Raw genomic sequence first — 27253 nt, forward strand, 5'->3', positions numbered from 1 at the left:
CAAGCGTTAGGGCCCGGCTTGGAGGGCCGGAAGTGGGGACTGCTTGAGAGGGTCTTACTAATGGTGGGGGAAATGGGAAGGAATCCCAGGATCATCATCATTGTTGGGCCACAGAGGCCTGGCACTGTGGGGTTAAAAAGGGGAATTAACCGAGGGGAGGCTTTTGGGGCTGGCGGACAGGTCCCTTTGGAGAAACCCAATTACTCTTGAAAGTTCTTTTCCCTCCCTGCCTCGTTCAGCCACCCCCTAGCAGGATCCTAGGGTACTCCTGTGGTCCTTCCTAAGAGTGCTCTGACCTTGTCTGCAGGAAAGATCCAGACTAGAGGACCAGACACTAGGGTCGAGGTGGCTACCCACCAGGTCTTCCACATAGGGGACCCCGTCTTCCCCTCCTCCCTCTCCTTTTACCTGAAAGAGAAGTCTCAGCACGGTTATTTACAAAGATTTATTTATTACGGCACAGAAGTGGTTCAGGCCTGGAGTCAGGGACGAGGGGAAGGGGGCAGAGCAGCTGGAGGACAAGGAGAACCTGGCTTCCCCACCGTGCGCCCCCCTAAGGACATATACTAGGCGGCATTCCTGGCATCAAAGCACAAACAAAACGCAACAAAGCAGCCTCTGCTAGTCCATCTTCCAGGCACCCAGGCTGGGGAGCAGGGGTGATAAAGGGAAGATTTCTAAAATGATGAGGTTGAGGAGAAGGATGCCTGAATCCTGGGCCCTGGTAGAAGACAGAGAGGGGTGGTAACTTGAAATCCCCCATAGGAGAGGGGATGGAGAAGGGTCTAAGGGCACCTACAGGTTCTCAGTACCCTCTTTCCCCAGATCTTAGGGTCCTGCCCTGTGGGTTTTCTGTGCCCAGGAGAAGGGTCTGGGGAGTAGAATTGTGAAAGATAAACCTTTGCCCCCAACCCTTACCGGATTATCCACTGCAAACTCTCTCACATCCCGCCTCCCTCTGGGTAAATGGAGGAATGACTGGCAGGGGTAGGCATCAGGCAGCAAGTGCCCAGGGACTCTGGGCATCAGCCAAAGGTGGGCAAACAAGCAAACACAGACCAGCCTTAAGTCTTCTAGAAGTCAGAAGCCACAGCCCTAGCGAGTGAGGGGGAAGGATACAGAATAGGGTGGGGACAGAGCGGGTTTCTGGGGAACAGCAATGCCCCCTCCACTTCCTTCTGAGCGATGCGAGGACGGTTGCCTATGTGCCAGGCTCAGGGTGGGCGGGGCGCTGTGGCTCCTCCCCAGGCTCTGCAAGGCAAGCGGAGGGAGTCAGGGCTTGGCCACGCCTACAAAAATCCCAGCCCCACCTCCCCATCCGCCACCACCACGCCTCACCATTTAGTGCCAGATCTTCCACTTGTTCCTTGGAGCTTCCATCTCTCTGGGGCTCATCCAGAGGGGGTGGGCGCTCCCAGGGTCCTTCCAGACCCTGGCCACAAGCTGTCTTCTGCCCAGCTGGGAATGGGAATGAAGGGATAAGAACACAGACTCTAAGTATCCGTTCAGCAGCCCTCCTGGAGCGTGAGCGGAGCCTAATGGCTGAGGCTAAGCTTTCTGAGGGCATCATGGTATGATGGAGAGAACGCTGGACTAAGAATGCTGTCCCTGGGCGCCTGGGTGGCTCAGTGGGTTAAGCCGCTGCCTTCGGCTCAGGTCATGATCTCAGGGTCCTGGGATCCAGTCCCACATCGGGCTCTCTGATAGGCGGGGAGCCTGCTTCCCTTCCTCTCTCTCTCTGCCTGCCTCTCTGTCTACTTGTGATCTCTCTCTGTCAAATAAATAAATAAAAATCTTAAAAAAAAAAAAAAAAAAAAAAAGAATGCTGTCCCAGTGACTAGCTATGTGAGTTCGATAAGTCAGTTACTACCTCTCTGAAGGGGATGGTGAGAAGGAAATTGCATAGATTATCTTAAATAAGAGACTAGTTAATATGCTGACCAGACCAAACCCGCAGTCTGGGAGTGGTGGTGATCAATATCTCTCCTTGGTAATCTTGCCATTTGACCCTCTGCCCTGCTGCTTTTCCAGAAGGAAGGTCTGCTCTTGCTTCCTCTCGACCTGTCCTAAGGGTCTCACCGGGGAGTTCACTCAACTTCTACCTAAAGCTTTTGCTCCAGTGTTGATCCCCCACTGCCAGAGATAGAGGGGGTCCAAACCATTTTGTTTGGGTGCAAGGGCTGGACACTGCAAGCAGGGGTGGTCGAATGTTTCTCATCCCCATAAATAATAGGACCAGAAAGTTTAACATGCACCGGGAGGGATAGATAGGGCACAGCTTTCCATAGCTAAGCATGGAAAACACAGCTATGGGAGGGGCAGAGATCTTTCTGCTGCCTAGGAATTCTCTGGGCCTTGGGACCCTCCGTGGAGATTTCTAGGTCTGGGGCCTCTAGCTTTGAGGTCTTTTGTGTAGGTCTTAGGTCCCTTCTGGACCCCTCTCTTACCTCGCAGTTGGAGTTGAAACGCAGAATCCCAGATTCTTCATCTAGACACTAGAGGGCACCCTCTCACCACCCCCACCCCCTCACCCCAGCCCAGGAAATAAAAGGGGGAGAAACAGCCTCCTGGGGAGGACTTAGGAATCTGCTCTTTGCCTCCCAGCAGAAACCACATCCTACGTTTAAAAATGCAGGAAATGGGGACATTGGACCCTTTTAGTTTTCTATCCCTGCATCTCCTGTAGCCCCTCACGGCCATGGCCGGGAAGTCTTTTCTTGGGTCTAGCCTCAAATCTCAGGTGGCCTTGCCGTAATCCTCAAGGAAGAGAGGAATTACTGGGGACGACTTGATCAGGAGAGGAACAGGATCAGGATGGGAGCAGCCCAGATATCCAGTAGAGCACCTTGTGGGTGGGTGGGAGGATGGGGAGGCCCTCGCCGTGCGATGGCGGTTTACATGTATGAAAAGCTATGAACTGGGAGGGGTGCCCCAGGACACTCAGGGAGGACCCCACCAGGCTTCCCCACCCCCTCAGCTTACCAGGCCCCCTGCTACTCTTCAGGATTTCAGCCTGGCTGTCCTCCTCCTCTTCCTCCTCTTCATCATCGTCCTCCTCCTCCTCCTCCTCGTCTTCCTCTCTTGGGTAGCCCAGCTCCCGCAGCTCCCCCAGCTCATCTTCCTCCTCGGAGGCCTGGTTCTCGCCCAGGTTGCTGATGGACTGCAGGTGCGACTCAGCAATGCGCTGCACGGCTGGCACATGGGGCCCCGGGAAGGCAGGGGTGAGCCCGGCCGACCGGGGGCCCATGGCGCTGGAGAGGCACGTGGCCTGGTGCATGGCTAACTCACTCAGGGGTCTAGTTCAAAAGCTAAAGGTCACAGGTCAGTCTTGCTGGTGGCCAGACCAGGACAGAAGCAGCAGGGGGTAGACCCTTAATTGCGCTTGGCTCCTAAGCTGTCCTGTGAGGCAGACCTTCTTGGAGGCTGGCACCAGGGGGCCCCCCCAGAACCACAGGGTACCAAGCCAGACAAGACCAGGCAGGTAGAGCAGCAGCTTAACATTCCGTGGCTGGGATGCTTGCTTCTCCAAGGACCCGGTACTGGAGACTGTGTCCACTAGTTACAGCCCCGGCTAGAAGGCCCAGGACCCGTGGGCCCAGGGCCTGTGGGCTTTGTCCCTCTCAGTTTCTAGTGGAGGGTCCAGACTGCCTAGGGCTCATTGCCTACCCCGATCCTGCTGGGCTTGGTCCCCACCTCCTCGCACTGCCCCTGTCAGAGGTGCCACTCCACACATCTCTGCCCCAGGTGCTGAGCTGGGAACAATTCGGAGACGGAGGACAGAACAGTCTACAGCCCGTCAAGTTGGTGCCTGGGGATGTGGCGTGCTCAGACGCAGCCCCCACAATCTTGACCCACATCCCCAAGCTTCCAGCTCCCTCTGTGGTGACCTAGAAAGCAGCAAACACCACCCACCCCCCCAACACCAGCAAGGCCTGCTGGGATAGGAAAGGAACAGTGTGGGCAGCTGAGGAGAAGTTTCCAAAAGATGTAAAGGCCCAGGGGCTTAGGAGAAAGGGGCCAGGGCTGGGGGATTCTAGGGGAATGGCAGGGGTTGAGGGGATGCTGTGAGGAGTGTCTGGGGCAGAAGCAACAGGGGACTGGGGGTGGGGCAAGGGGGGAGACTTCAGAGCCCTCCGGTAGCAGACCTCACAGCTCACAGACAGGAGCTGACAAGCTAGGGGCTGCGGTTGCTACAGCTCCTTCTCGGGTGGCAGGCAGGCCCTCCCCTCAGAAAGCCCAGACTGGGAGGGCCAGGCTGGAAACCTCCGGTGCAACGAACAGGGCACCACACTCCTGCCAACTTGGGACAGGCACAGAGGGCTCATTGTGTGGGCCCGCTGCCCTGCCCTGCCCCAGGCTCCCAGCCCAGTGCCTCCCGCGGGCTCTGGGCAAACTACCCAGGCAATAAAAATGCAATAGATCGCCCTGCCCTGGCCTTGGGGACGCGGCAGAGCATCACCTTGAGCCAAGTGAGAGCCTGGCCTTGGAGAGTCCCCCTCAAGCCAAGACCCCGGTGTTGTCCACCCTCCCCTGGAACCCTTGGCTTCTCCCCTTACAAACCCCCAACCCTGCCAGGAGATTTCTCTTGCCTGGAAAGGGGCTAAAGCCTGCAAAATCGGGTTCTCCAGGTACAGAAGGGTCCTCTGAGGGTTGGGGGGCAGGGCGGAGAGGAGGTGGCTGCTCCAGCAACCGCCCTCTCCCCTTCCCCCAATCAGGGGAGGAGAGTTTAGTTCCTGAGCCACAGTGACAATAGGTATGCGGAGCCCACCCATGCTGTCACCCCGTGTGCCTCCCTCGCACCTCGCCTCCCATTGTGCCTCTCCAGTCTCCCCCTCACCCTTGACTGTCTTCTTCTCTGGCTCATTTCTGGGGTCCTGGACTCCAAGTCTGGGGCCCAACCCAAGCTCCCCTTTCAAAGCTAGACTGTCTCCAGCACAGCCCCCAGAATGCCCTGCCTCTCCCAACACAGACCCTGCTAAGGGGTGGCCCAAAGGAGCAATGAGGGGGAGCCCATTTCTAGCCCTGGCAGGGTACTCGGGAAGTCCATCCTCTTCACCCCAGCCTTCTGCCCCAAGCTCATGACCGAGAGTCCAAGGCACAGTTCTGGCCCCTCACATCCACTCAGCCCTCCTCAGCCCAAAGTAGGGAGGAAAGAGAGAAACTTCTTTTCTCTCCTGAGAAGATGCCACCACCTCCCTCATCCCTCCCTCAGGGGCTGGCCTTCCCCCACAACGCTCAGGTGGGAAGTCCTTCCTGGTGCTGTACCCACTGCCCACATGCTGTCCCTTCCTCTTTCTGTCCTAGGGGGAAGAGAAAATGAACTTGCCCTTCTCCCTTCTCCTCCTACCCTCTCTTCTCTGCTCCTAACCCTGGCAGGCAGGAAGACAGGTAGGCTGACAGGTGCACCTGTTGACCTTGGCTGGTGCTGGGAACTCATTAAACCCACCCCAGAGGGAGCTCCCAGCACACCCTTCCGGTCTCTTCCCTCTGTGGAAGGAGAGGGCTGGCCAGGCAGGAAGAGCCTCAGGCCAGAGCTGAGATGGGGGTGGGAAGGCATTCTTTGGCTAAGTTAGGAAGAGACCTTCCCCAGGCCCCCAGCTCCAAGCTCTCTCCTCCAGGTGTAGGTTCCCCAGCTTCCCCGTGAGAAGCCAAGTCTCCAGACGGACTCTAAAGACTCCCTGCGATTTCACACTGCCTCCCCTGTGCACATTTCCTTTCCTCTTCCTAGAATGCCTTTCCACGCCTTGACTGCCTGTCGAATCCCAACTCATCCTTCAAATCCAGGCTTAACCTTCCTCTCCTCTGTAATTCGCCCACCACCCCTTGAAGCAAAAGGCCCCAGGAGGGCGAGGGTCAAATCTGACTCCTCCCATCTTGCCCAGTGCCCACCTGTGAGGCCTGGCACACACTAGGTGTTCTCTAAGTGCGTGCTCTAGGAATGACTTGTGTTTCAATATAGAAACGAGAAGCAGGACCAAGGAGGAACCAGTCTGCTGACCTTGCAAATGTTCTTCCAGTGGGAGAAGGGAGCAAGGGCTGCACCTGGAAAAGGTCATGTTTGGGGGGGGAGATCCGGGGTGGGGGGAATCGAGCGGGGGGGGGGGGGGACAGGTGGTCTGGCACACATTTGCAAAGAGGAGGTAGAGAGCTGTATCTCTTTATGTTGATGATACTTGTTATTTCAGGCCAGTCCCCTCTTTTCTTTCAACCCCACAACCTGATTTGGAGGCCCTCAGCCACCCCTTTCAGCCCCTGAGCCCCTTCTTTACAAGGCCAAGTTAAGAAAGATCTGGTCCCTAAGTAGTGGTTGGGCTACAAGACAATCCCTCCCCATTGATAAAAGCTCAACATTTCACCTCCCTCCCCCCAGTGTCAGCCTGGTTCCTGGGTGAAGGAGCCAACCAGACTGATGGGTGGGGGGGGATAGTACCTTTCAGCGAGGGGGGTGTGTAGGCACATGGGTTGGGTCTCTTCGACTTGAGGTGGTGGCCCTCTCCTGAGGCTCTCTGCTGGGGTAAGTGCCAGGTTACACAGGCTCACCAGAGGCCCCTCCCTTCACTCCTCCTCCACTCCATCCCACCCTGGCAGCCCAGGCCACCCACAACTGCTCTGGTCCAGCCAGGCTGCCCTGTTGCTTTGGTTGGGGCAGGGCGGGGGGTTCTTCCATAAGTTGTGGTCTGGCTCAGGGCAGAATCCAGGGTTCTGGAGGCCCAGCTCGAGTCTGAGCAGAGGAGAGACAAGGTCTCGGAAGTCTGTTCCAGTGGGACCCTGGCACCAGGCCCTCTTACCAAGGTGCCAGTGGATATCCTAATGTGTCCTCTGGGAGGCACCCTGTGTTAGTTGGGAGGAATCCTGTCCAGCCCACCACAAAGGGCTCCCAGGGGCCCTTGGAAACTCACCTGGTGAGGGGAGGCCTCCTCCTCTGAGGGAGGCCATGAATGAACCAAGGAAAACCGAAGGAAGAAGAGAGAAGACGGGGAGGAAAGGGAAGAGAGAAAGAGAATCTGAATTACTTTCCCCAAAGGCTCAAGCTCTGGGGAAAGGGAAAGTGTGCCCTTTCCTTCTGGGTGTTGGAAGGTGCCTGGGCAATAAATGAACCCAGCAGAGTTGGGCTCCCAGACCTCACCCCCTCCCCCTCATCTTCTGCTCCGTCTCCTACTCTTGGGACTTTGGCAAGGGCCCTGAGAAGGTATCAGAGCTAGGGTGGGGCAAGGGCTGGGGCAGCGGGGAAGGGGGGAAGGGCCCACCTGGCGAGGAGTGCTCTGAGAGCCGGAACAGCATAGCAGGGGTTGGCCTCCTGCGCCGGATCTAAGGAGATGGAGAAAGAGGTGGGGCGAGGGGGAGGGGAGCAGGACAGACACCTGCACCCCCCCTCCACAGGCAGCAGGGAACAGTGCTTTGAAATCCCCAGGGTGCCTTTGAATCAAAGACTGTCAGAGCTGAAAGGAACTCTATAGTTCACCCAACCCCCTCATTTGAGAGCTAAGGGCTCAAGGCCACCCAGCTCGCAGTGGCAGAGAAAGAAGAAAAGCCCATCGCTGACTCCTAGTCCATGCTTGTCCCACTCCATGGCTTTTCCAGAATGGGCATCTCCCTTTCCACCTTCACTTTCAAGGAGGCCTGTCCTCTCCTGCTTTTCCAGATGTCAATCCTCAGGAACCAGAAGCTGGCTGTGGGAGATGCCCTGTGGGCCGTGGCACCCACCTGTCCCCACCCACCTAAGGTCAGCTCAAGGGCTCCAAAGAAACCGGATCCTGCCACAGAGGGAGGCTGAGTCTGGGCAAGGCAGACACCTGCAACCCCACACTGAGGCTCAGGTGTGGGCCTGAGCCCCAGACCCACCCAGTCGGGGAGGCATCCCTGGAAGGCTGCGTCTGGGTCTCTCTAGCAGTGTCTCTCAAAGGCTGAAAAACTCTTGGCCCAGTGCTCATAAAAAAAACAAAAAGTTGCCCTCCTTGGTACGTGAGGCAAGCTGAAGAGTGAGAGGGTGCGGTGGGGGGGGGGCACTGAGCTCTCCCAGTAACTGCCCCCCCAACTTGGCAATCAGACCAACTGTCAGTTAATTAGGTCCTCTCCAAGCTCCAGGGAAATGCACAAAGAGAACCAGGTGAATGAAGCTGAAACTGCCACCGCCCCCCCCACCCCCCCACCCCCGCCGCCGGGCTCTCCAAACTGCCCTCCAGATCCAAAGCTGCTTAGACCCAGGACCCAGACCTCCCCTTCCCCCATGGCCTCCCCTCTCCCCGAAGAATGACTTGTCTCCACTCTCACTGCTCTGCTGGGTGTCAGTCGCAGCTCAGCAACAAGTGAACACGCTACTTTTGGGGGGGGGGGGAGCGGAGGCCCTCTTCTCCTCTGTCCACTCCCACCACTGCTGCAGGCGCCTCGACCCCCAGGAAGGCTCTCCAGAGAACTCAGTACTCTGTGAAGGGGTCTGGCTTCTGTGATGACTGGTGCCCCCCAACCCCATGTTGTGGTTCTGGATAGTGCCCGGCAGCAGAAGGAGGTCAGAACAAGGCTTTCGCGGCGCGGCCCAGGCACACACGGTGGGGCCACAGAGGCGGCAGAGCCCGGGACCCGCAAGGCGGAGGCCCGTTCTGTACCGTGGGTCAGGGCACCACGCGTCTCACTTCCGATCGACTCCATCTGGGGCCAGGGCGCCGCGGTCCCCGGGGCAGCCTCGGTCAGGAGGACACCGTGCAGGGTCCAAAGCACAGTCTCCCCACCCGGGGTTGGCCCGGAACGGCCAGGCCCCCCAGCGCTCGCCGCACAGCAGTCTGCGGCCCGGTGAAAAAGTTGCCGGAGTCCTCAGCGAACTTCACGCGCTGCCCCGCGCCCCCGCGTGTCCGAGACGGACGGAGCCTCTCCCGTCTTCCCCCACCCCCAAGCCGGTCGGGCCCCGGCAGCGCCCCGCGGCCAGAGGAGCCCGCGGTGTGTTGATGGGCGCTGCCGGGGGTGGAGCCCGATCCCCTTACCATCTCCACCTGGCGGGGGTCTAGCTGGCTGGGGGGCGCAGGCACCGAGAACTGGATCTTCTTGCGGTCCTTGGGGTCCATGGCGGGCGGGGTGGCCGGCGGGGCTGGGGGTCTCGGGGTCCCGGGCTGCGGTCCCGACTCGGCTTCCCCGCGCTGCTCCGGGCGCGGCGGCGAGCGCTGGCTGTGCGCGGCGAGGGGGAGGCGAGCGGCTCACGCTCAGATAAAAATACCGCGCGCCGCGAGGGGAGGGCGCGCGAGCAGGAGGGGGTCGCGCCGGCTCCGAGCGCCCCCGACTCTCGGCTCTCGGGCTCGCTCGCCGCGCGGGCCGCGCTGGTCCCCGGGAGCCTGCAGCCTGGGCTCCCGGCTCGCCCGCTCCGGGTCTCTGCCCCTCTCCCCGAGTCTCGCCTCTCCCTCCTTCCCTCGCTCTCCCTGAGGGTCTCCGTGGGTGTCTCCGCCTTCCTCTCTCTCCCTCCCTTCCTCTGCCTGCGCCTCTGTCTCAGCCTGGCTCCATCCCTCCAGGTCTTACCCTCTGGCCCCAGCCTTGGGGGTCCCCTGCCAGTCCCCTCCGCCTGGGACTGGCGCCCGGGGGCTGGGTGGGAGGGCCCAGCGGGAAGTGGCCAATGAGCGCCGAGAACCGTGTTCTCCGCGGGCTGGGAGAGGGGGGTGCGGAGTGTGCGCCAGGACCCGGGGAGCGGGCTGGGGGCCCCCTGCCGTCTCCCGAGAACTTGAAGCTGCATTATTGATGGAGTCCAGCGGGGAGGATGATGGAGGGAGAGGCCGGGGCGGGGCGGGGGTGCCGTCGTGGGGGGGGAGGAGAGGGACAGCGGGGAGACAGGACTCTGGCCTTAACCCCTTCGTGGCCTGGGTCCTCGGAGTTTCGCGAGGAGGCCTGAGAGGTCCTCGAGAAACTACCACCAGCATGTCACGCTGTGAATGGGGGTGTCCTAGAGAGCCAGAGAGTGTGAAAGAGCGGGTGTGTGTAGGAGGACACGTGTCAGTCATCATGCCAGGGAGTGTATAAGTGCCGGGGCCCTGTGGTGCCTGTAGCTAGGAGCTCGTGTGTGTGGGGTGGGGTGGGGGGTTCGTGTGGCATGAGTGTGTGTGAGTCTATGTGAGTAAGTGTGTCAGAGTGTCAAAGATGCGGGTGTGAGTGGCAGGGTGTGGGAAGGCTGTGTGCTGGGGGAGGGTGTGGGTGTGGGGGAGGATGTCAGAGGCTGTCAAGGTGATGGGCTGGCGTGTGGCAGCTTGCTGGTGGGGGGGTGGGGGTGGAGGGGCTGTATCCACAGCTCTAGCCCATGCGGAAGAGGGAGATGAGGTTGTGGTCCTGGGGGGCGGGGGAGAGGGAATATGTCCCTGCCCTGATGTACCCTGGGGTCACGTGTCTCCTGCCTTTTCTCCCCAGATCTAAAGTGGGTGGGGGGAGCCGAGCCAGCCCAGGGGGACAGAGTTGGGGGGCTGTCTGTACCAGTACACGTGCCATCACGTGTGTGAGTTTGGTGCGTTCAGGAACAGAGCTGGGGGGAGAGGTGCGTGTGCTCATTTCTGAGGTGTGAGCTTCTCTCTCTTTGCAGAGGTGTCTGTGTGTGTCTCTGGAGGGGGAGAAGGAGGAGCTGGCCCTGTGGGATAGTGTCCCTGTTTATGTGTACAGGCCCTCAGTATCTCTGCAGGCCTATGGGAGAGCACAGAAACGCTTCTCCTTAGCTCCAAGAGGGAGCATGTGTAGACGTGCACATAAGAGTGCGTCTTCCTGGGGCTCTATTTGTGTTGGCTGTCTTCTCTGCTGGTCACGCTCAGACCTGGAACAGCCAGGAGCACGCCCCTGCCCCACCCCCTCTGGCCACTTTTCCACTCCTAGCCCCAGCATGCTGGGTCCTTGGCAGTAGGAAGCAAGAGAACAGAGAAGTCTCCTGGAAATGGGGTCAAGGGCACGATGTTGTACCCCAGAGTGACCCAGAGGGAAGCAGGAGAGCAGAGCTTGGCTTAGAGGAGCTGGGAGTCCTGGCCACTCGGTTCCACTTCTCCCAACCCCAGGCCTGGTTCAAATCCCACTGTGTTTGTCGACATATATGTTTGTCAGGGAAACAGGCAGAGGCCAGCTCGTGACACAGGGTTTTGGGCATCTCTGGCAGCCGTGGCTTGGGCTGGACCCCTCTTCCCGGTGGGGTGTGCTGGGAAGTGGCAAAGAGCACTTTGGCAGTGCCTTGAGAGGGTCAATAAGGAGGGCCTGAAAGCCAAAAGGGGCACAGGAAAGGCACTCCACAGGCAGTATACCTGAGTGGGCCCTGGGCCAAGGTGAGGGTGAGGGACCTGTGGCTTCCAGGGCTGGAGAAGTAGGAAAGTCCTGGAGCAGGGTGAAGGGGACAGAGGACAGTTGGGTGGGTGACAAGAGGACAGGGACAGGGAGGCCTCACCACCAGTCACACCTGAATGAGACGGTGTGCATCAGAATGGAAAGGCCCTGGGGACCTTGGTGGCTAGGCTGATTTGACTAGGCAGAGCTCTGCTATGGAGCTTCTGGCCAAAGGATTGGCGCTCTGGGAGGCCATATTGGAAAAATACCCCAGACCCAAGCTGGGGCAGCGGGGAAGGTAAACTCCCCCTGTGAGCCTAGGCCTGGAAGATAGGGTCCTTGGGGTGGAGGTGGGGGGGATCTTTCCCCCAGCCTTAGCCCAGGCCCCCACAGCTCTGCCCACAAAACCTGGGCCAAGAGGGGTGGGGAAGCCTGACAGAAGAACAGGCACAGGACAGAGGAAGGGGGAGGAAGGGAAGAAGGATGACAGGGACAAGAGGTGAGAGAGAGAAGGTGGGGAGGCAGGACAAAGTGAAAAGAGACAGAGAAAACACATGTGAGAGATGGAGAGACAAAGGGAGAAAGAAAGCTTCACCGTGGAGAGAGGCAGAAGACAGAGATGGAAAGAGAATAAAAATAGCTCAGCATTAAGATAATTGCTGCTCACAGCTCTGCCCTCCGCTAGGAATTAAATGAGGTTTTATTACTTTGATTTTTCTCTCCTGGTTCCTACGCGACTTCTCAAGAACTTGGGGAAAAGTTTTTCAAGTGGGCGGCCAGGTGGCGGGGGCTGTGTGGGTGACAGAGGAGGAAGGGAACAGGACTTCTGGGACCTGGGGGGATGCAGTCAGGGGCAAGGGGTGGGGTGGGCCTAAGTGAGGGTGGGGGAGCCCAGGGGGAGCTGCGAGATATGGCCAGGATCAGGCACATGGGGGATGGGAACTAAGAAGCAAAGGGCCAGGGTGACCTCCATTCTCTTCGACTTAGAATTAATCATATGGAAATGAGATGTAAAAATAATGTGCCACTCCTCGGTTATTATTCTTGAGTTAGAAGCACAGGCGGTTGGGTCCAAGAAACAAAATCAAGACCTTGTTTGACTTAACTCCGATTGAACTGTGGGTCTTTCTGTGTGGACAGACAAAAATAAGAATTGTAGCGTGTCCATTAATGTATGGTAGGGCTGAACCTACTGTTTGGAGACCTGTCCTTCTCACTTTGCCTGCTTGCTGCCCCACTGCCCAGCATACAAGAAGCACAACATTCACCTTCTCTGGAAGATGATTTTGGAAGGGAGGTGGGAAGCTGTGCAATTCCTTCTGGGAGTTGGAGAGAGTGGAAGATGGAGAATATTCCCTCCCTTCCCCCAAGCAATATACTGTCAGATGGACAGAACATACACTGGGGAGTTGCACAGACCTGGGTAGGAAATCTGGAATCTATAATTTACTGTGATAAAATCTTACTATCTCTGTGCCTCAGTTTCCTCGTGTTTCAAAGCCCACCTTACATGGTAGCTGTGACGATTCAATAAGCTAAAACGAGTAAAGCCCCCAGCCCAGTGCTGTACTCCTAGCAGGTCTGCAGTGGATTCCCCCTTCCCTGGAGTTCAGGGGTGCTGTTCCAAAAAGAGCCAGCAGGTGGCGGAGTCGGCCAGGGTTTGGGTGACTGAGCTGCTGGCACTGCGGGTACCTGTAGTTGGGCATCACACCCGTGACCTTGGCACCACGGAGCTGAGCAGAGCTGGCCGGCTTGGCATGTGGCAGCTGGAAGGGAGGCCCTGGAAGCCCTGGGAAGTAACCTTAGAGAAGCCGGGGAACGCTAGCTGGGCACACTGGGGCATCTTTCACTGTCGAAGCTGCTGGTGGAGAGATGGGAGGAGGGGCAAATTCCAAGGCCCGCCTCTGGGGGAAACCAAGGACAAGAAGAGGAGAGGGCAAGGGCACTCTCGGCCAGGACAACAGTGCTATCAGGACAGATGCGCAATCATCGGAAACATTCATTCAACATATTAATTCATTCGTTCATTTATTCATCTATACCCATCCGTTTGACCACCGAAATGGGTGCTTTTTAAAAAATCAACTTTAGGGGCGCCTGGGTGGCTCAGTGGGTTAAAGCCTCTGTCTTTGGCTCAGGTCATGATCCCAGGGTACTCTCTGCCCTTCGGGGAGTCTGCTTCTTCCTCTCTCTCTGCCTGCCTCTCTGCCTGCTCCTGATCTGTCTGTCAAATAAATAAATAAAATCTTTTAAAAAATAAAAATAAAAAATCAACTTTAGCAGCTCTTTCTGCCCATGGGTCCTGTCCCCGTGCTTTAATAAACCACCATTTTGCACCAAACCAAACCAAACAAAATAAAAAATCTTCATGGGGGGCACCTGGGTAGCTCAGTTAGTTAAGCATTTGCCTTTGGATCAGGTCATGATCTCAGGGTCCTGGGATGGAGCCCCACATCAGGCTCCCTGCTCAGCGGAGAGCCTGCTTCTCCCTCTTCCCACGCCACCCCCTGCTCTCTCTCTCTCTCTCTCTCAAATAAATAAATAAAATCTTTTTTTAAAAAATCAACTTTATTGGATCAGTTTATATACAATAAAATGCATCATTTCAAAATCTACATTTAGGGGAGCCTGGGTGGTACGTTCAGTCGGTTAAGTCTTGGACCTTTGGTTTCAGCTCAGGTGGTGATCTCAGTGTCATGTGATAAAGCCCTGCTTCCAGGCCCGTGCTCACTGAAGAGTCCAATTGAGTTTCTCTCTCTCTCCCTTTCTCTCTGCGCCTTCCCCCCATCAAATATAAATATAAATACATACATTTCTTTCTTCATTCCTTTCTTTCTTTCTTTCCTTCTTTCTTAAGTAAGCTCCACTCCTAGTGCACAGCCCAATGCAGGGCTTGAACCAGGACCCTGAGATAAGATCTAAGGTCATAGTAAGAGTCAGGCAGTTAACCAACTGAGCCACAGGTGCCCCTAAAATATACAATTCTATGAGTTTTTGAGAATTTTTAACAACATACAACTACTACCACAACACAGATATAGAACATTTCATCACCCCAAAATGTTCTCTTTTGCCCATCCAAGTCAATCTTCTTTCCCTGTTCAGTGTGTGTGTCACAACTCTTTTTTTTTTTTTTAAGGACTTTATTTATTTATTTGACAGAGATAGAGAGAGCACAAGTAGACAGAGCGGCAGACGGAGGGAGAGAGAGAAGCAGGCTCTCTGCTGAGCAGGAAGCCCGATGTAGGACTTGATCTCAGGACCCCAGGATCATTACCTGAGCTGAAGGCAGACGTTTAATGACTGAGCCACCCAGGTGTCTCTATATCACAACTCTTTTTTTTTTAAATATTTTTAAAATTTTTTCTAAAGATTTTATTTATTTATTTAACAGAGAGATCACAAACAGGCAGAGAGGCAGGCAGAAGCAGGCTCCCGGCAGAGCCCCGGGACTCGATCCCAGGGATTGGACCCGGGATCATGACCTGAGTAGAAAACAGAGGCTTAACCCACTGAGCCACCCAGGCGTCCCCCTGTATCACAACTCTTAACACACCGTTTTGAGAAGTGTCCTTCCCACCATTTGTCTTTGCACCATCACCTGCCAGCCAGAGTGACCAGAATACAGGAGGCGCTGCGGGCAGGGGATGGACTGAGGAATGAATGGATGGATGGATACACAGGTCATAGAAATTGTCAGCAGGTGACATGTATGGAGCATTTACTCTGTGTTGGGCACTGAACTAGGCCATTTATATGTATGATCTCATTTAAACCTCGTTAGTATCATTCCATTTTACAGATGAGGCAAATGAGGCTCAGAACTTTTGCCCAGAGGGTTCACCGGGTTTGTGAGAAGACAGTCTGACTCCAGAGCTCTCACTCTTTACTGCTGCCTTTAATACATTCAAGATGGGTGAGTAGAAGATTGCTAGCTTGCACTGGACCAGCCCTCTCTGTTGCTCGGCATTGGACCCGGTTTCTCTCCAGCCCATTTTGGACTCACACAGCGGGGCCGAGGGTTGGGGAGCAGAAATCCGTGTGTGGAGACTGCCCTCTGGTGGCAGACATGCGTACAGCGGTGTCTGCCCTCTGGCGCCCTCAGGTAGGATGGCTTTGAGAAGAGTGAGCAAGCAGGCAGCCCACGGTGGCGGCAGCCTCAGCCCCGGGCACCTGGAGACCCCCTGCTCTGACCACTGCCTGGTGCCCCCCGAGGTGCCAGCTGAGGCTGCCCCCGAAGAATGCCAGCTGCCGGAGCCCGCCGCCTCCTACCCCCTCCACCAGCCCTCACACACACTCCGATCCCGGTCCAGTCGGCTGCTTCCATTCCCTGAAGAAGAGGCCCTAAAGTTAAAACAGCTGTTAATTTATAAACCAATTTTTCCGTGACTGCTTAATAAATCGCCAGCAGCTGCTCTGCCCCCTCCTCCTGCCCAGGCACCCGGCCCTGAGGGCTGCGTGGAGAAGCTCAGAGCCTCCTGCCTCTTTCCCTCAACTCCCCAACTTGCCCCCATTCTCCTCGGAACTGAGCATGTGGGGGGGGGGGGCGCTGGTGAACCCAGCTTCTCTGGGCTTTGGTGGAGTAGAGGGGTGAGGATGAATTTTCTTTCCTAGAGGGCTGCAGCCCAAAGGCTATCCCTCCCTACACCCCTCCTCCCCCAGGACTCCCAGGCTAAGAAGGTAGGTGTCCAAGGTTTTCTTGGGGCTGGGGAGTGAGGGTGTCCAGATTCCCTGAGGGAGTTCCTCTGAGACATTGGGAGGTAAAAGGACCCTAGGGTCATCCCTGAGAGTGGGAATCTCAATTCCCTGAATGAGGGTGGTCTGCCTGACAGCAGCCAATGGACTCCCTGACCCTGCTGTTCTGGCCAGGGTGGGCTGAGAGGGGAGTGTTGGGATAGCATCCCACTCTGGGGGGCTGTCCATCCCCAGGAAAATGAGAGGAGGGATCTGGGCTTCCTGAACATTCATCTTATCCAACTTCTGCCAGCAGGTACAAGGTTCCATGAAAATTCGTGTAGGTTGGGGGCCATGGGAATGAAAGACATGAGGCATGTTCTTTATCTTTGCATCTGCCAGTTTCAAAGGTACCCACCCAAAGCCCTGACCACTGGGCAAGGGGGTCAACATGGCCATGCCCCTGTAGCCGCAGGAGCTCAGCAGGGAAGGGGGAGCTGGGTGGTAAAGCACACCAGGTCAGAAGTTCAGATTCTACTCTCCTGCTGGCCAGCTGTGTGACCTTGAGCAAGTAACTTAACCTCTCCTTTCTTCCACCCTGCCTCCATTAATAAAATAGGAATACTGACTATAAAATTGTGAAAATTGAAGTTGGTGCACATCGGGTGCCTGGCACAGAAGAAGTATGTACAGTATGTCTCCTTCCCCCTGCTGGGAAGAGTGGAGACTGGATCTCTTGAGTCCCCTCAAAGAGCAAATCTTAAGAGTGGAGGAGTTCAGGAGATTTCCAGAGGAAGGGGCGGGGGCAAGTTGGAGTGCTGGAGCCAAAATGAAGAAACAACAACAACAATAACTGGGATTCTGGAGTAATAGGGTTGTGACTGGACCATTTCCTTCCATTCTGTTATCATCCCTCTACCCCCACCTTTTCCCCGGCCCCAATAGCCAGGGGCCTTCCGCAGCCTGTTTTTGGGGAAAGAAGGAATAGCCTCCAGCCCAGTCCACCCCCAGAGCCCCCACCTCTCTGGGAGAAAGTCCTCCCCCGAGTCTAACTGAAATCCCTTCCTTCTCTTGTTCTCTCCTCAGCAAGGGCTGCGGTGACCCCATCCTTCCTCACCCCCAAAGGGATGCGGAGAAGGGGGCATCAGAAAACCTGTTCAACTGTTGTCACACAGGCTGGAAGCAAACCTAGCCTTGCCCCCATCCTCCCTCTGTGGCCAGAGCAACTTAGTCAACCTCTCTGAGCCATGGGTTCCCCGACCCTGGAATGGGGAAGATCCCAGAAGCTACCTCCCAGACGGTTGGGAGGGTTGGCTAAGACACTGCCTGTGAAGTTCTCAGCCAGGGCCTGGCTCTCAGCAGGTGCTGAGGACATGGTGGTAGAGAGAGAGCTGGCAGAGTATGGTGGAAAGAACCCAGATGCCAGGGCTGGACCGCCTGCATTCAGATCCCACTCTGCTACTTGTCACCGAGTGACCTAGGGCAGGTCACTAAACCTTCCAGTGCCCCTGTTTGTCCATCCACAAAATGGACACTGTAACAGAACCTATGTCACTGGACAGTCGTGAGATACCTACAACTCTCAGAAAGCCTGATTTAATGGCATTGTTAGTTGCTGTTGTTATTATTATTGGCCCCCCTAGAGCACTGACCCCCTTTGGGCTTTGCCCCAACCGGGGGGCTTGTTGATGGCAGAAGGTTGGAAGGTGAGCAGAACCAGACTGGAGACCCTGGTCCTGGGGGCCCCGGCTCAGGGCGGCCCTGCAGCCCTTACTTAGTGTTGCCTCTTCTGGCATTCTCTGGCTTGGGCACAATCGGGAGGCACAACCCCACGTCAATGGTCTTGCAAAGCAGCCAGACCCCTCCCTGTGCCCAGGTCCTGACTACCTCCTGGAAATAAAGCAGGGTCCCGGGGGCCCACTCAGGCCCAGAACTGCTCTGCCAGGGTACCAGCTGGTGCCCACGGGGGCGGGGCAGCAGTTTGATCATGTGGAAAGGGAAAGCTGGAGGCTTTCCTGGGTGGCCCCCACCAGAGACATGGAAGGACTGGGGCACCCAAGCGGTCCCAGGAGCTCCCTTCCCCTGGGGACAGGCAGGGGTGAGAGCTAACCTTGGCCTGTCCACTGCCTCAGTTTACTCAGTCATCCTCAGGAGGGAGTCTTCATTTCTGTCTCCCTGGGGCCCAAAAGGCTTGGCATTGGCCTCTCTCAGCTCCTTGCCCTCTTTCCTTTCTTAAAGAAAACGAACGACCTCAGCCTCCTCCTTCCCGCCCGCCTAGATTCTCTCCTTAGAAGCCACCGAGGAGGATACTGAGCCCCAGAGGGGAGGGGAAAAGCCAACCCTAGGCCGGAGACCGCCTCTGCAGGGCGTGGGCTGCAGCTCCAAGACAGCCCCGGGCACCTGCCCCGCCCGGGTCGCCCCGCGCTCCCCGCCCCTGCCCCTTTCCCGCCGCCACTGGCCCTTTAAGAGACTCTCCGCGCGCTGCCGTCCCGGATCAGCCAGAGAGACCATTAAAATTTTATGCAGAATGAAAATGGGCCAGGTCTCCAGCTTCCTCGCTCCCATCCAATGATTTATTACTCGCAAATACCACAGAACTAATTAGTATAGTAATTAATTAATACGCATTTGCATATTTGCATGTGCAATTAGTGCAGTGGAGTGATTACTGGGAGAATGAGGGGCCCCGGATTGTCAGATGTGAGGGGGAAGTGGCCTGGAAAAGAGTTAGTGGGAATGAACTTTGTAGGGAGCGCGAAGGCGGGGAGGGAGGGGGAGGCGAGCGGGGCGAGGCGGGGGGCGCCGGGGCGCAGGGGCGCCTCGCTGGGGCGCAGAGCAGCGGCGCAGGAGAGCGCCAGGCCTGGGCCAGCCCGGGGACGCAGGACGCCGGTCGGGGGTCGCGACCCAGGCGCCCCCGCCCCGCCCGCGGCCCCGCCCCGCCCCCGCCGCGTGGCACGGCTCCAAGCGCGCGCCTGATTGTTATGCATTGTGTTTCTTGTTGCGAGCGGAGCCGGGCGGAATGGGGCTGGCACAAGCTGTTTCCCTGCCACGCGGCGGTGGCACCTTAAAGGGGCAGCGTCCCCTTCCCGCCGCCGCCGACCCGCCTCCGCCCTCGCCGACCCCACCTGCGAGCCGCCCGCCGCACCCCCATCGGGAGGCCCAGAGGCGGCCGGAGCCGGGCGGAGGACCACAAGGCGCGCGCGGGGCCGCTCCGGAGGTGGCGCTTCCCGGGGTGGGGGGACGCCGGGGGGGGGGGGGGGACGCGGGGCACGTGCCGAGGGAGCCTGGCGGGCAGGAAGTCAGGCTGCGAGCGTGGATTGGGCGGCTGGGGCGCGCCGGGCCCTGTGCCAGGCGCCGGGCGGGGGCGGTGAGGAGAGAACCGGGAGAAAGCCTGGAGGAGGAGGACAAGGAGAAGGAGCGAGCGGCAGGGTCCCTCTGGGTGCCAGGGGCTTCCTCATAAAATGCCGCTTCGCTTCTCATCTCACCCAAGATTCTGTGAGGTAGGGCTCCTTATTCCCATTTTGCAGACGGGAACAGAATGGTGTGACAGGCGGCTGGTGATCAGGAGTAAAGCTGATCCATCTGGTCCGTCCATCCCCACGTGCGCAACGTGGTGCCAAGGGCCAGAAGAGGAAGTGGCATGACATCAGGGAGGGCTTCCTGGTGGAAGAAGCGCCTCACCGAAATTGCAAGGGCAAGGAGGGCAGCTTCTGAAAGAGCCGAGGGAAGAGGGAAGCATGTGTAACGTGACAGCCTCTCCCGGTGCATGGAAGGAGCCCCCCATGAGTAGAACTGTGGAGACACCCGCCAGGAGACTGGCTCCTGTGGGGGACTGGGCGAAGGGCAAACCTTGGGCACCAGTCCTTCTCAGGGCACCCTCCTTTTCCCTCTCTGTCACAGGGGCTGCTGGTCCCACAGTGTGGCGATAGTGGGACTTTCAGAGAAGGCAGTAGTTTGTAATAGTGAAAGAGGGCACGGACAGAGTCAGAACTGGTTCAAATCCCACACATGCAACATACTAGCTGTGTGACGTTGGCACGGCGACCTCCATGCCAACCTCTCTGTGCTTCAGCATTCTCATCTTTAAGTGGGGTTAAAACAACAGTAGTCCTGCCTCTGAGGTCTGAGTGAGAATGGAGTAAGATAACACATGGGAAGCCCAGTGCTTGGTACAGACAACATTCAGTGCTGTGCTTACATTATTCTGGTTCTCATGTTACATTATTATAGGGGACTCAGAGGCCAGGGACAGGAGGACCCCAAAGCAGGAATTGGGGTCCTAGTTTCTAGTTACTGCTCTGCCACTCATTTATTGTGTGACATCAGGCAAGTTACTCTTCCTATCTGTGCTGTGGTTTCCTTATCTGTCAAATGGGGTGTCGGTCCATGAGGCTCCAACCCCTAGACCCTTCCCTCCCTGTGCCCACTCTACGGGGTAGTGAAGTAGGGAAGCAATGGCTAAGTCCTGGGCTCCAGTCTTCCAGGGGCTGAGCCAGAGGTATCTGGTTAAATAGAAACCTCCTGGCCATTTCCTCAATGTACACCCCACCCCCCCACCATGGCCCCTTGGGGCTGCCCTCCTGTGCCCACGCCCAGCCTCTGGTGCCCCATCCACCCACGCTGTGCTCAAGAGAGGCATCAGAGAACTGTCCAGTATCAGGTTTCCTGAAAGTCCCCTGCCCAGATGTCTGGCTCTGATTTCCAGGGGAGGAAACCAGAATATGCCCAGGTCGCAAGGAAGTTCTCCGCAGAGCCCACCTGGGAGAAAGAGAGGACAAAACACACATACTGTCCTCAGCTCTTAGTAATGCCCTTCACTACCCCATGGGGGCTACCATCTCCCATCAAACAGGACCTAACCACCCCCAAGTACACTTCATAACTGGCTGTCTCTTCTGTCCTCTCAGGTCCTGAGGGAGGTAAGCAAGTGGGCAGGTGGCACTAGTCCCATTTTACAGATGATGAAGCAGAGAGTTGTGGGATCTGACCAAGATCAAGACCCTGCTAAGATGGGTGCTCTTTTGACCACCTTAAACTCCCTCTTCATCTGACTGCCTTCCTCTGCGGACCCCTGGAGGAGCAGGAGCAGGACGTCCCCGACCACTCATTTGGAACACTGAGGACCAGAGCTCCAGGAACAAAGATTTTGAAAAGGAGAGCTGACCAAGGGCTTGGGGGCAGAATCAGCCATATCTGGACAGGGCCGGAGACTGAGGCAGCATTTTCACACCTGGTAGCCTATTGGACACACAGTCCTGGAAGCTGGTTTTATTGCCATTATCATGCCCATTGTACAGAGAGGAAGGCTGACATGCCATGTCTGTTCCAGAGTTGGTGGGGGAGGCTGAGGGCAAAGGAGGGAGGGTTTCAAGGAGGTGCTTCCTGTAGGTGGGTGTTCTGCCCCCCTGCAGGCTTCACTTTCTGGGCTCCAGCTGGCACCTGCTCCAACAGTGGCTGGCAGGCCTTTGGGACCACAACGTATTGAGGACATCGTGTGTGCCAGGCTCTGGGCCAACTTCTTGCCTTCAAGGAACAAACGCGCCATCAGATGGGCAAAGGTCAATACCTCTGCCTAGGGAGAAGTGTCCAGAAAGCATGAGAGAAAACTGGGTAGGGGCATCTAACCCAGAGAGACTTCCTGAAGGAAGTGATGTTTAGGCTTAAAAGGGTAGGAGAAGGCTGAGGGCATTCCAGACCAGACCTAGGCAACAACTGGAGCAAAGGCTCACAGGCATGATGCTTGTGAAAGCAGAAGCAACTTTGAGCCGCTGAAAGGCAGGGTTGAAGGCAGGAACAAGTTTTGGTGAGAACTGGGCAGCAGCCTGGTCAGGGGTGTCCCTAAGGGTGTGGCCTGCTCTTGGAGAGCATGGGAAGCCAGTGAAGATGCCTGCATACCATGTTTCAGAGAGGATGGGCAGGGATGGACAGCCTTGGTCCTGTGCCAGAAGCCTGAGGACCAAGACCCCATGGGCAGAGCGGCTTCATGGGGGAGGTGAGCCTGGACAGGGCCCATGAGACAGAAGGGGTCTGAGATATTGCTGGGTGGTGGTGGGGTGGATTTGGGGAGTAGCATCAGCAAAGAGAAAAAGGCAGTGGGAGTGGGCCTCGGCCTTGTTCCTGGACCTCATCTCCCTGCCCCATACCCTCCGCCCTCCTTTCTGGGCAGTTGCACTTACCCCCATGCAGGGTCAGGGTGGGACAGGGTGGACAGGGGAGGGGAGGGGCTCTGAGCTTGCTGAGAGGTGTGGGGTATAAGGCTGGAGTAAGGGGATCTGTACTGGGCAGGGACCACTCGGGGGTGGGGGCGGGCTCTGTGGGTCCCTGTGGCCTCAGAACCAGAGCTTGGTGCCCAGTGAACTGAAGCCAAACACTCCTAGGCTCAGCCTCACCCCCCATGCCCTGTCTCTGACGGCCACTTCAGGGGAAAACTGTGACCCCCTATCTCAAGTCCAGCATCCCAGACTGAAATTTGTGCAAAAGGCTGGAGGAAGGGCCAGGGAGTTCTGAGCTTCACCAGGGACCCTGGCCCTTACTGCTTGAGAAGATTCTCTGCAGAAAGGCTCCAGCACCCTCCCGCTTTCTCCGCCAAGCACTGATGCAACAAGCACATATCGACCGCCAACTCAGTACAGCCCGTGAGAAGCGCGAGACTGCTGGGATATAAAACAAGTAGCTACCACAGTCAAGTCAGGGAGACCTGAGTAAATGGATCCTCCCAACAGAGGGTGGGAAGTATTGAAGTGGCCCTGCCCAGGAAGTGTCTGGGAAGGCTCCCAGGAGGAGGTGTCCATCCAAGAACCAACCTTGTGAGGAATGGAGGAAAGTTTGATGAAAGGGAGAATCAGAGACCAGTGTCCATCAAGGAAGCAGCTCTTACGAGAACAGGGTTCAGAAGGCAGGAGTCAAAGGTTATGGAGTAAAGGCTGCTCTGCTCTTGGAGCAAGGAAACAATCCTGAAGGGACTGGCTTTTCAGGAGAATGAGAAGGTCTCCCACCCCATCACCCTTTGTCGAGGGCAGGGTGGGGAGGGGGGAGGGTGCAGCAGGGTTCTGCCCCAAGACTCTCAGCATCATGCCTTGTCCCTTGGTGCGTGCCCACCCAGCTCTGGGTGCGGCCTAGGCCCTGATGGGAACCCAGGGCGCAGGCGAAGGAGAATCTGCTGGTGAGCTAGAGGTCAGGACAGGAGGTCAGCGCGGAGGAGGGGGGCTACACCTCACTGGTCCTCCCCTTCCCCCTCCCCCGTGGCACCACAAGGCACGCAGCCGCATATCACCCGTGCCAGCCCTCACCTCCCGGCAACGTCGCCGCATTCTCAGCCACGCCATCTGGCGTGCCCGCCGCTCCCCAGAACACTGCGGCGGGCGGGGGAGGGGGCAGCGGGGCAGGTGCCCACCCCAGAGCCAGGAAGAAGCGGCAGGTCCCCCTCCCCCAAAGCCCTTTTGGACTTGAGGTGGGGCAGGGAGCTGGGGAAGAGGGTGGCAGGTGCTCTTATGCTTCAGGAGGAAGCTTCGAGCATCCTAAGCTGATGGAACAGGCGCCGTCTGGGCAGTGCCAGCCTGCCCCCTCCCCTTCCTCCTCCCCCCACAGCACAGCTCATGCCAGCAGCACGGGCCCTCAGAGGATCTCCAAATTCCTGCCTGTCCCCTCAGACTGGAGGTGGGGGTGAGGGGAACAGGCTGCCCCCTCCTCACCATGTTCCCACCCTCGTTCTCCACCTGCCTGCCCACCTCAGTGGAGGGCCGCCCTAGGACATGGCTTTAGATGGCTTCGGCCAGAAAAGGGACCCCTGGGTTCTAATCCACCTGCTCCCTATGGCTTGGCACTCTGGTGGGAAATCAAGTCTCCTGCTCCAGCACACTTGCCCCCACCAGTCTTATTTGGGGCATGGTGGTGGCGGCGGGGCGGCAGTGGCTGGCTGGGTGTCCTTCTGGGTGTCAGAATGGAGTGGAGCCTTTACACGTCTGTGTGTATGTCTTTACCTTGGGGGAGCAGGGGGTGTAATGAGAGCAGTTTTATAGAACTGTCCCCTGAGCCAGATTCCCCTAGACTGCTCAGGAATGACCTGTCCCCTCCCTCTCCCTCTCTCTGCCTGCCTCCCCCCTGCCCCCCATCAGGACCTAAGCCTGCACAAAATGGCCGCCACCCCTCTGAGGCAGCCATTTTAGGTGCCCAGACTGTGGCCTCCCTTGGGATGGGGCTATGTCTCCATGGGAACCTCAGACCCTCAGCTCCCAGCTCCCTCCATGGGGGTGGGCAGCAGAAAGGGAGTCTTAGAGGTCTGGCTGAGGTACCCACCATTCCCCTTTCCCTCTCAGAGACCCAGAGGGGACTAGGCCCCTCACCAACTCCCTTCCCCCAATGCCAGGGGGAGGAACAGATGGCATCTCTGGGTGTCCTTCTCCTTCCGTCTCCTTCCTTCCATTTCTGGCTCTTTCTCTCTCCGTTACTGCATCTCCGCATCTCTGGGTGAACAGAGAGAAGCATGTATGTCCCTGTATGTTCATGCTTGCTCGTGTGGATGTGGACACGTGTGTATTGTACCTCTTCCAAGCCTATGTCTCGGGCTGGCCCATCCCACACCTCCCTCTGTTCCAATTTTCCCCTGTTTTTTATTGTATCTTCTAAAAAAAAAGTTGAAACGTGTCGAGTGAGAAAAACTTGTTCCATTTTTCTGAAGGAAGAAAAGACAGGGGCAGGAAACAGACCTAGAGGGATGAAGTTGCCCCTACCCTCCAGTGTGCCCACCCCCCACCCCCAGACCTCCTCCTGTCGGGGGAGGCTGAGAGGGCCTTCTCTGACCCAGAGAGCTGAGGTCATTCTTGAGAGGAGACCAGGAGAGATGGAGTGACTTCCCAAAGGCCCCCTTATCCTGAACAAGGTATGGCTTCCCACCCTGAGCAAAGGTGGCAGGAGTCTACAAGACCCCTGGTGGCTTAACCCCTCTCTCAGTGTCCAGAGGAGAAAGCAGAGGGGGTCTCTCTCCCCCAAGGAAGTATTCATTCACTTGCTCATCCGTTCATTCTCCCATCAATTCAACAAAAACTCAATTCCTGTATAGACAAAGCATCCTCAATGTGTGTGTGGGTATGTGTAAGAAATTAATATGGTTGAGCACGTTACAGTTTACAAAGGGCTTTAATAAAAATAAGAGATATTGTTAATTGTTTATCGAATGCTCACGATATTGCTGGCCCTGTGCTACCTCATTATAGGTATTATCCCATTTAGTACTGACAGCAGCTCTACGAGGTGCAGTATTATTATCCCCATTTTACAGATGGAGAAATCAAGACTGAGAGACAGTGTGCAACCTGCTTCCGGTAGTTAGCATTCTTGGGTGCTAGTAAGTGGGGTTGGGCAGAAATCAGAGCCCAAAGTGTGTGAATGTAACCAAAATGTCACATGGCTCAGGGGCCTTGAGGAGAAGGACTCCATGTCAGGATTGAAGACCTCACCCTCGGTAAAGCGACAGCAAAGATTTTGAGGCTGTGCTCACATTTGGAGAGGGGCTGGGTGGCATTCCTGAGTCTCTGCCTCACCTGAGGCCTATCCTTTGGCCTCTCCCTCTGGCCATGCCCAGAGCACCCTAGGCCATCAGCCAGAGGTAGGATTCTACCTTCCCAGACCTAAGGTCCACACATGAATGGTGGAGAACTTAGCATTGGCCTCTCAGCCTTGGTTGACCACTGAGGCAGATTGTGAGGTTGTGGAAGGAGCACTTGGCTGGGAGTTAGGCCCCCTACGATCTATGTCTGGTTCTGCTCTCCATTAGTGTGTTCCTGGGCAAGACAGTCCCCCTCTGGGCCACAGGAAAAAAACAAGTTGGGGCTATTCATTCGGAGGCTCTTTTCAGTTCCTGGCCAACTATCCCTGGGAGCCTCAGACCGTACCAGCCCCCCTTCTCCAAGGCCTCCTTAGCCATCTTATGTGCCTTGATCCAAAACCTAATTCATTCTACCAAGGACCAAATCCTTGTCTTACCAGCCCAAGGTCCCCTTTGGAGGCTCCCTATGGGAGAAAAATGGTCCCTGCCCAGACTGAGAGCAAAGCCCTGCCTTGCTGTCATTGCGTCACCACAGCGATTGGCACACAGTTGACATCAAAGTGTGTGTGCTGAAGATAGAACTGAAGTTGTCTGTGTAAGCTAGAGGCTGGGGAGGGACTGGAAATGGGGGTCTGAAACACACAAATGCTGAATCAGGGTGTGGGCAAGGGTCTTTCTTACCTGGTTGTAATTACCTGCTCACACTCATGGATCTGTCTGAGTCAGGATGTCTCTCCACTTTCTGCACTGCGGGGTGAGGAACAGGGGTGTGTGTGTGTGTGCGCGCGCGCGCGCACGCGCGCGTGTATCAAGCTACCTCCCTCAACTTGTGCCATTTGCATCTGTGTCTGGCCCAGTGAGAGAGCTGAAAGGTGAGCTGTAAGAGAAAACAGCAATTTTCTACCTTCTCTATCAAGACACCTGTCTGACCCACCTCCCCTTTGTCCCTCTCAAGCCCGCTGGAGTTGGCTTCAGTATTTTCAGTATTTTTTGTAGGGGGAAGAGAATGCTGAGTCTTCTCCAAGAACTTCAGGCAATTTCCAGCCCAGCCCCCTCCTCCTCCCTTCAATAAGTCAGAAGACCAGGAGAGGAAGCCACTGGTGGGAAGGTTGCTTGTCTAGCAGGGGGAGGGGGTTGGGGGTGGCGATGAGAGATTTCTGGTTAGGAATCCAGACTGAGACCCTCTCCCTCACTCCCAGTGGGGGGTGTATAGGCTTAGGGTTATTCCAGAGGCTCTTCTCCACCCCCACCTCAGCATACATATGCCCCCAAACACCTAAGGAAATCTCTCCCATAGGCTGACTCCACAGATATACACACATGTCCCCACAGACACACACGCCCATGCAGAAGCACAGACATCCAGGCAAGTCTTTCCTTTTCTCTGTCTTTCCCTTGGTTTGAATTTCGTTCAGCCACATATGTTGTGTGTGCGTGAGGGTGGGTGGGGGAGGGGCAGACAGGGATGAGGGATGGCATGGTGCCAACATCTACCTATGGGGTTGGGCCAGGGACGCCCCCCACGCCCACCCTGGGAGGGGGCCTCAGCTGTCCCTTTGTGGCTGAGGAGATCCTCCTGCGGAGTGGGGGCAAGCATAGAGGTCCCTTCTCCAGACCTGAGGATTTGGTCTCTGACCCACCTTTGGGGACCTGCAAGGGAGGAAATGGACAGAGCAGGACCCTGGAAAGAGCATAGAATTGGGGGCCACCATACCCCCCCAATTTCCAGGCTTGCCACCCCATTGTTCCCATGTGGGGGGCTCTACAATC

General features: G+C 56.8%; 1 protein-coding gene across 3 annotated transcripts; it reads right to left on the bottom strand.

Annotated features, from left to right (window-relative positions):
• Nucleotides 1-430: 430 nt before the first annotated feature.
• On the bottom strand, nt 431-9653 carry PPP1R1B (protein phosphatase 1 regulatory inhibitor subunit 1B). Of its 3 annotated transcripts, XM_059149188.1 has the most exons (8): nt 9502-9653; nt 8976-9156; nt 7248-7308; nt 6900-6922; nt 6431-6509; nt 2983-3192; nt 1339-1458; nt 431-1251 (listed from the first exon to the last, which is right to left on the bottom strand). In XM_059149188.1, exons 2-8 carry the CDS (start codon nt 9054-9056, stop codon nt 1202-1204), a joined length of 624 nt encoding a protein of 207 aa, XP_059005171.1. In that variant the 5' UTR covers nt 9057-9156; nt 9502-9653; the 3' UTR covers nt 431-1201. The 3 variants fall into 3 exon arrangements, with proteins under 3 accessions (XP_059005171.1, XP_059005172.1, XP_059005170.1); XM_059149189.1 differs by lacking the exon at nt 9502-9653 and having other exon boundaries at nt 6431-6506; nt 8976-9495; XM_059149187.1 differs by lacking the exon at nt 9502-9653 and having other exon boundaries at nt 8976-9495.
• Between the last annotated feature and the right edge of the window lie 17600 nt (nt 9654-27253).

This window comes from Mustela lutreola, chromosome 15 (assembly GCF_030435805.1).
Source record: "Mustela lutreola isolate mMusLut2 chromosome 15, mMusLut2.pri, whole genome shotgun sequence".
Lineage (NCBI taxonomy): Eukaryota > Metazoa > Chordata > Mammalia > Carnivora > Mustelidae > Mustela > Mustela lutreola.

Bases quoted from the DNA above. Each gene is read 5' to 3' on its own strand.
- PPP1R1B (XM_059149188.1), bottom strand. From the start codon at position 9,056: ATGGACCCCAAGGACCGCAAGAAGATCCAGTTCTCGGTGCCTGCGCCC. The intron at 3,193-6,430 runs GTACTATCCCCC...CCCATGTGCCAG, and splicing joins CACACCCCCCTCGCTGAAAG to CCGTGCAGCGCATTGCTGAG. The intron at 1,252-1,338 runs GTGAGGCGTGGT...CTTGCCTTGCAG, and splicing joins GGAAGATCTGGCACTAAATG to AGCCTGGGGAGGAGCCACAG.